The 8,689-nt window shown below is 39.9% G+C and overlaps 1 protein-coding gene across 1 annotated transcript; it reads left to right on the top strand.

The window, feature by feature from the left end:
• The first annotated feature begins 1,643 nt into the window (after positions 1-1,643).
• Positions 1,644-5,891, top strand: LOC149058605 (uncharacterized). Its single transcript, XM_089220565.1, has 2 exons — positions 1,644-2,068; positions 2,847-5,891. Exon 2 carries the CDS (start codon positions 4,506-4,508, stop codon positions 5,889-5,891), a length of 1,386 nt encoding a protein of 461 aa, XP_089076691.1. The 5' UTR covers positions 1,644-2,068; positions 2,847-4,505.
• The last annotated feature ends 2,798 nt before the right edge of the window (positions 5,892-8,689 follow it).

The following is an 8,689-nucleotide window of genomic DNA, read 5'->3' as shown; positions in this document are numbered from 1 at the left end:
GCAAAATTGTATTGTCTTGGTCGTGCCTCGGCGGGTGGCGGTAAATCGTGTTCGCCTAAATTTTATACCGCCACCTCTACAGCGCAACCTTAAATAATTAGTTAAGCTTTAATGTAGATAGATATCTATAAAACCTTAGCATAATAGCATCCTTTAAGAAATTACATCATATGTCATGTAGAATAGAGGAGTCAGATATGATTGCCCCCAGGACGCTAATGATAATTAGCGCGGTACTGTTCAGATGTCTAGATAACGTTTTAATTTTAGAAACCGACATAATATAATATTAGATTCTGACGATACTGTGATCATAATATTATGAGTTATAGTTTACATCCGTATTATAATCTATATTAGTCTGAAGCTGGAAACGATACGGTTATGATGCTAACCTCCACCGTGCAGATGCCGTGTATTTTGAAAAACCGAATCGAAATTGCGAATTTTTTTATTTTAAAGTATATTAACGGTAAAAGTACAGCCGATGTGTATAGGCACCAATATCAAAAGTCTCGGTTGCATAAGAAACATTTCGATATTGTTTCGCGAGGAGTACGACGCGGTGGTAATTGTGGTTGTGAGGGGGGAGGGTAGTAGCGGCAGGGGGTAGTCGTCGTCCATTGAGTCTTTCAAGATATGTCCACCCCGTGCGTCACAACAACCATTAGCACGGGCACGATCTGAAAACGACATCGGGCCCAACATAAAATCCAATTGCCTGCACGCGATCGGATGCGATCCAGCTCCGAAACCCACGACAGGTCGTCTGTACTGCAATAATATAGTTTATATATGGTATATATGAGTATAGTAGTAATAATAATAGTAGTACGTATATACAATTGCAGAGGTATATATATGCAGTCGTATTATAGTAGTATTAACTATTATATACAGTATATACATACACGTCATATATATCGAAGTATCTGCACGAGTATAAGTGTGCACATTACTATATACATATATATTACAACGTTCATACATGGACATTTTTATTGACGACGGAGAGGGTTTAGTGCCGGTGGGGAGGGGGGAGTAGGGGACGTCGTGCGGGCCGCCGTAAAAATCGCAGCCAAAGGCCGTAAACTCTGGTGCAGTTTGACGGGGAAGGGCGGTAACGTAATAAAATATATATTATACGAAAGTGCGGCACCCGGGCGTTCACGAAAAGCGTTATTGCGTTATCGTAGCCGTTTTAACCACCCGAAAAATCGACCGTCGAATAACACACAATACGCGTATAACAACTGCACAAAAGGCATAGTATTAGTTTTTTTTTTTTTCGTTAATGTATTATATTATTACAACGCTATATGACAATCATTTGATATTTGAATTACTGCTGCAGGACATATAGCCGCGACAGTCGATAGACGCAAAAATGAAATCAAAAAAATGCACGTCCCCGTGGATGATGAAAATAAAATGAGATTTTGGTTTCATTGCGTTTAGCTAAATTAGACGGGTATTATTACATGGAGACTTGAAATATTATTTTTATTTTTATTTCCTACTTCTCAGTTCTCTTGTCGAAAAAGTTGCTATTTTAGTAAATACTTGTCCCCTGCAGTATATGTCATATATATCTTTATTAGGTATAGTTATATACAGTTGTATTGTTATTTGTTACACTGTAACGATCGAAATTATATTTGTCATTTATTAATTATTATGAACCATGATGCGATAATGCTCTCCGTCCCACGGTCCCCTCTTGCCTCCGCTCATAGGTAACACCAAACAACACACACACACTGTCACGTATACCTACCTAGTACCCGTGGTTCGGATGACTGGCCGACACTGTATCGTATTATTAACACCTCATTAACGGCATAGGTAATAATAATGTAAAAATGTAAAGTTCACCGGCCAAACATATTTGATGATTATTACGCAACATTATTATGCAACGCTGTCCGGTGAACAACCCGCCCGGTCACGGCCATTTCGCATTAGTATATTTTCTTCGCTTCTACGGACCACAGCATGTCGGAGTAAAGAAGAAGAAAGTCGCCGAGTGCGTCTTCGGGACGACGCTCAACGGCCCTGAACAATGATGGTAGTATAATTTTATTAATGTTGTGAATACAACACACACACACCCACACCTTGGCCGGTGAATTTGTATTAATAAAAATTAAATAGGTTTTGACACCTTTGGTGTTCTTTGAAATTATATATTATAATATTCTGATGATCCGTATACGTGTACTATGTTTTATGTGGATATGTTATTATTGATTTATTTATACGCTGGTGACCGATATTCGGAGCCATGCTTGAAATTGACATACAGTCAAATTCCATATTTTATTCTATTATGTATTTATATTTTATATTGATCTATTGTATCTGATCGGTGACCTTCAGTGGCGGCCAAGTTTTTATGCCGTATGGCTTTTCTTGGTCATAAATTAAAATTTTATTCCTAATATACTTTAAATAATCACTCCCCATATCTATGTTTTTTTTTTAACTTTTTCCCCTTTTCCGAGTCACTTATTCATTTTATATGTAAAAAAAAAATCCCATATGCTCCGGTTTCCGAATCTCGGCTGTGGGTTGGCGACCTATGCTAGCCTCGTCAATGTGCGCTCCACGCCGAATCTGGGTATGGCCCCGTGCGAGATGTTACAGATGGCGACCTTGCCAGGATTATTTCAAGTGTATATACCATGCACTGATGACCTGTCGGTCTAATATAATATCTATTAGATATATAGTATCCCACCATGCATCGTGGTAGTGTAACAATACCGGCCATGGGAGGTGTATAAACGTATATATGCGTATGCCTAAGTGTTGCGTAGAACCAGTACTGTCTGCGTTAATTTCAGAAATGCTCCGGTGATTAAAACAGTGTCGGGCTATCCGGCTCTCCACCATGCTGGGATCGGAGGATGATAGTGTGTGTGTATTCCCGTCGTTCCGGATGTTGCCGACCCAGCTCTCGGAGGTTCCATCGACATCCCATCGACATCGCGAGGAGGTGTTCGTCTTCATTGCAGTGCAGATTTGAGCGGCAGAGCATTAGGGCTTAATTTTAAGTATATTATTTGTACGCGTCTTTGTGTGCACCTGTATATTATATGTCTCATCCTATCTATTTTGGTTCTATTGTGTAACCGCTCGTAATTGCTTCTTATCGGTCTACCGCTGTTGAACGACAGTGTTAATATTTATAATTGGGTGCGTGTCGTTCCAGTACGGCTGTGCGATCGTTCCCCGATATCTATCTTTAATTACTACAACGTTTTGCATAATCATTAATATTATCGTATCTCCTCGTCCTAATTTATGACGTTTTAATAGTTTATTTTATTTGAACATAATATCGTATATATAAAATATATTTATTAATGATTTGGCGTTATCACCGATCAGCGAGTATGTCGACTTTCTCGTTTGATATCGGTATTGTGATAAAGACTTCTCCGTCCGCCGTATTTATTTCCGCGTTTGCGTATTATTTATTTCATAACAATGATAAATCAGTGTCATCGATATTTACATACTATGTATACTGCATAAAAAAAAAAAAAAAAAAAAAAAAAAAACCGTTATATTATATTATCTATGTAACCGTGATAGGTACGGTTTGATCTCTAATCATATTCTCACGGTTGGTAGACCGAACTTTAAATATTTTATCCCCGTTAGGCCCGTGCACACATTGATGTTTAGTTATAAGTTGTCCACAAATTGTATGTCCCGTGGTGACCGGAGAGCACGTATATCGCTCGCGTTATAGGATGTCGCACGCCTGTGCTTTTCGTTGTACGTTTCGTATACGTGTTGTTAGGTCCTCGTTGCATTACGAGTAGTATATAATTTGAAGAAAGAGTATTGATACTTAATGTGGTGAACAATTATCTATATATATATTTCTCTACTTTCTCTCATGAAATTTTCGTCATGATTTTTGTAACATTCGCCACCATTTCTGCGTAGGTGAATTTTTGTAGACATGCTTTCGCATGTATGTTGTCTTGATTTTACTTTTATTCTTTTTTATTTTTATGCGAGATCTCTGATGACAGTGTATATGTTGTCAATTTATTGTGTTTATAGATAGTTTGTTTAAGTGATTTATGAGATTACCCCGGCCAAGGATGATATTTGAATATATTACCAAATTTGTTAGTGTGCTTTGAGTGTCGTCCCGACGTATCGGCGATGACATCCATCCATAATATTTCATTAGTATATTTTGTTATTGAAAGCGAAGTTTTCTATCGTATTATTCTTATTATATATATTATTATAATATCATATATATTATATTCACTACTCTATTATATCATTTGTTTTTTTTCTCTGTCTTGAATTGCGTAATATACGAATCACGTTTGGTTGTGTTCGTGTTGTGTCTAGTCAACAGTAATATATATTTCTTTTTGAAGTAGTCATTTTATTTATCTTGAATTTTGATTCACTCATTACGAATAGACACGTGTTTTCTGTATTGGCTGTGTGATTCTCGTTATTCGTCGTTGATGTACGCGGCTGGCAAGCGAGAGACTCGTCCCCCCGATCGTTTGATTGATAGTCTGTTCCCGCAAGAGAGAACCAAGATGCTGCCCGTTACGAATACTACAACATCAACCACACCATCGACTACGTCAACTTTGAGTACCACCACAAATCCTACTATGTCTGTAGTGACAACTTCTGGCCCTCAGGCAAAAGCCGTATCCGAGCAATCGAAAACAGACCAAAGTGTTCAATCGGTACTTCAGCAAATGATGGCTAAAATGAATGCTAATCATTCCCGAACGGAGACACAGTTTGAAACTCTACATCGAAAGACGGAAGAGGGAATTAATCAATGTATTCAGCGATACCAACTAACGGATACTCGTTTGGCCAAATTAGAGGATGAGAGTGTTGTCATAAAAAATCGGGCTATCCAACAAACCACTGACAAACAGGTTACCGATGGTCGTCTTAATACCTTAGAATATGAAATTATTCAAATGAGGAAGGAGGTAACTCGGTTGTCGGATCAGTACCGAGCATCGACGAACCCGGATCTGTCACAAATTCTGAAGCCCACAATCTTGTCATCTACTACTGTCCCTCTCAATTCGTCTGATAGCAATAACGTGTCTTCGATACCCCCGACGATCCCTGAAACCAGCCTCTTGAATACCTTTGATTCACAAAGATCATCTTTTTTGGGATCTCAAGAGCGGTTTCAGGACGCTGTAACTGAATTCTCCGGACAGATCAAAGTCATACATCCACAGAAGTTTATTGGTCAGGTCGATGCCTACTTCGAAAGCGTATTTGTGTCACCGGCCCAACAACTTATTTCTGTACATCGTCGTTTAGTGGGAGATGCACAAATTTGGTATGAGTCATTAATCCCATCACCCCAATCATACGTTGAGTTTCGCCGATTATTCCTCCAGCATTTTTGGTCTTCGGCAACTCAACGCAAAGCCCGAAATGAGGTGTTTCGACCGTACCAATACACTAGATCCGACGGTCTAGCTACGCATGCCATGAAATGGATTGCTGGGGCCAAATACCTCAATCCACCAATCGAGCAATCTGATCTTGTGTCCACCATTATTCAGCACTATCCCACACCGCTTGGAATGGCCATTCGAGGTCGAGGACCACGCGATACCAATGAACTGCTATCAGTTTTGATGGAGTTTGAAGAGTCTGCATCATTTTGTGATCGACGTCGTGAAGACAACCAAGTTCGACCACCATTCCAACATCAAAACAATGGTAATCAACAACCACGCTATAATGCTCCTCGTCGCGACAATTATCGTTTCCAACCACGGATGCAGGCACCGGAGAACGCCGGGCCCCGCCCCGTAGCACAAGTGGATCTGTCGGGAAATGCCGACGAGACTCGTACGTAAGTATGTCACGTCACGAAGTCTCGCATATCCATGAACATACACCGTCCACCCAGATTGTCACAGATGGAGTCTCGCCAAAATATAAACGTCCCGAGTTGTCAATTTCTATTTATAATAAACCATTCAACGCCCTACTTGATTCAGGTGCTTCTATTTCAGCCATATCTGAAGAGATCTTTGCATCTATCAAACGAAGCATCCCGGAGGGACAGCAATTATCGATTTTACCCGTTACGGGAGTGACCATATCCACCGCCGTAAAAGGTCGTAGCCGGAAAGTCACTACCCAAGTTCTTATACCATTCTCTGTTCTCGGTCATACCTCTGATTGTATTTGTCTTGTTGTTCCTCATCTAGCGACCTCTATTATCCTAGGAGATGATTGGTTGACCCAAAACAAAGTGTGTTTAGATTACTCTGAACGGGTTGTATGTCTTCCCCGCTGGTCAATTAATATACCATTTTCACATTCACATGATGAAGCCATTAACCGTTTAGATACTCTATTTACATTATCCATCTCACCACAAGATTATGCGAAATCGATACCTGAGCATTGTATAGCTAGTGTGGAAATGATTTCGCGGCAACTCCAAACGCCCACAAACCACAACGTAATCTGTAGTGTACGGGTAGACGACGATCTAGAACCTTTTGGCAATATAACTGAACACCTTTTATCGGTCCCTAATCTATCGTCTCACCAATTTGATCAAGTTGTTGATCTATTTCGTGATCATCACCACATTTTTCGCACTCGTCCCGGATTAAATTTGTTATACACCTGTCGTTTCAATGTCAGTGAGGATATTCCTTTCAAGATCCGCCCATATCCCGTACCGTTTGCCCGCCGTCCTGCAGTTGAAAAGGAATTGGCTCATATGTTAGAGTGGGGGGTCATTGAAAGATGTTCCTCGCCTTATAGTAACCCAATTATATGTGTTGGTAAAGCAGATGGTTCTGTTCGACTATGTTTAGACGCCAGACGGGTGAATAAGATCATACAACCTATGCGTGATTCATCGCCCCCTCTTGACGAACTACTCGCCCGTTTTGGAGGAAAAGCAATTTTTTCTAGTATCGATTTTACGGCCGGATATTGGCAAGTTGCTCTACACCGTGACGTTAGGAAGTATACCGCGTTCGTGTACGACGGCCGAACATACCAATTTTGTGTCGTACCGTTTGGTTTGAACATATCCAATACCGCATTCCAACAGGCCCTAGAGTCAGTTCTCTCCAATCCGGTTGAAAACCACAACGAAGAGGGATTGGGAGATCTTCATATTTACGTCGACGATGTATTGGTGTCATCAAAGACATTTGACGAACACATGCGTCGCCTCCGTCTTTTATTTGAGAAAATAGCTGTCTCAGGTATGTCTTTAAAATTTAGCAAGTGCAAATTTCTTCGTGATAAAATTAAATTTCTTGGCCATATTATCACGCCGTCAGGCATGTCAATGGACCCATCAAAACTGTCGGCGATTCATGATTTTCCAGTTCCTCGACACAAAAAAGACCTTCAGTCGTTTATAGGTTTTTGTAACTTTTATAGGAAGTTTACCGACCACCATGCTTCTTTGATCGGTCCATTAATTGCGTTACTCAAGAAGGGAGTTCCGTGGCTGATCCTGTGACGAATGAAATTCGTGGAACTTATAATGTTATTTTCCTTAGGAAGTATATCCATCCTATTACAGTTCAATCAAAACATCGTGATACCGGACTAGGTCCGAATCTGAGTTGATGATCCATGTATATACACAATTTCTCCCTTACTTTCTTTATGTAGAAGCGATCCAGACATGTCCGAAACACTTCTACAGGGGGGTTTCTGTAACGATCGAAATTATATTTGTCATTTATTAATTATTATGAACCATGATGCGATAATGCTCTCCGTCCCACGGTCCCCTCTTGCCTCCGCTCATAGGTAACACCAAACAACACACACACACTGTCACGTATACCTACCTAGTACCCGTGGTTCGGATGACTGGCCGACACTGTATCGTATTATTAACACCTCATTAACGGCATAGGTAATAATAATGTAAAAATGTAAAGTTCACCGGCCAAACATATTTGATGATTATTACGCAACATTATTATGCAACGCTGTCCGGTGAACAACCCGCCCGGTCACGGCCATTTCGCATTAGTATATTTTCTTCGCTTCTACGGACCACAGCATGTCGGAGTAAAGAAGAAGAAAGTCGCCGAGTGCGTCTTCGGGACGACGCTCAACGGCCCTGAACAATGATGGTAGTATAATTTTATTAATGTTGTGAATACAACACACACACACCCACACCTTGGCCGGTGAATTTGTATTAATAAAAATTAAATAGGTTTTGACACCTTTGGTGTTCTTTGAAATTATATATTATAATATTCTGATGATCCGTATACGTGTACTATGTTTTATGTGGATATGTTATTATTGATTTATTTATACGCTGGTGACCGATATTCGGAGCCATGCTTGAAATTGACATACAGTCAAATTCCATATTTTATTCTATTATGTATTTATATTTTATATTGATCTATTGTATCTGATCGGTGACCTTCAGTGGCGGCCAAGTTTTTATGCCGTATGGCTTTTCTTGGTCATAAATTAAAATTTTATTCCTAATATACTTTAAATAATCACTCCCCATATCTATGTTTTTTTTTTAACTTTTTCCCCTTTTCCGAGTCACTTATTCATTTTATATGTAAAAAAAAAATCCCATATGCTCCGGTTTCCGAATCTCGGCTGTGGGTTGGCGACCTATGCTAGCCTCGTCAAT

The sequence above is a fragment of the Diuraphis noxia genome, unplaced genomic scaffold (assembly GCF_037042655.1).
Source record: "Diuraphis noxia isolate RWA-SAM2 unplaced genomic scaffold, SU_Dnox_SAM2 contig0002, whole genome shotgun sequence".
NCBI classification, from domain to species: domain Eukaryota; kingdom Metazoa; phylum Arthropoda; class Insecta; order Hemiptera; family Aphididae; genus Diuraphis; species Diuraphis noxia.
The sequence above is the reverse complement of the archived record's forward strand: the minus strand, read 5'-3'. Positions and strand labels throughout refer to the sequence as shown.

Coding starts and splice junctions, on each gene's coding strand:
- LOC149058605 (XM_089220565.1), top strand. CDS start 4,506: ATGTACGCGGCTGGCAAGCGAGAGACTCGTCCCCCCGATCGTTTGATT.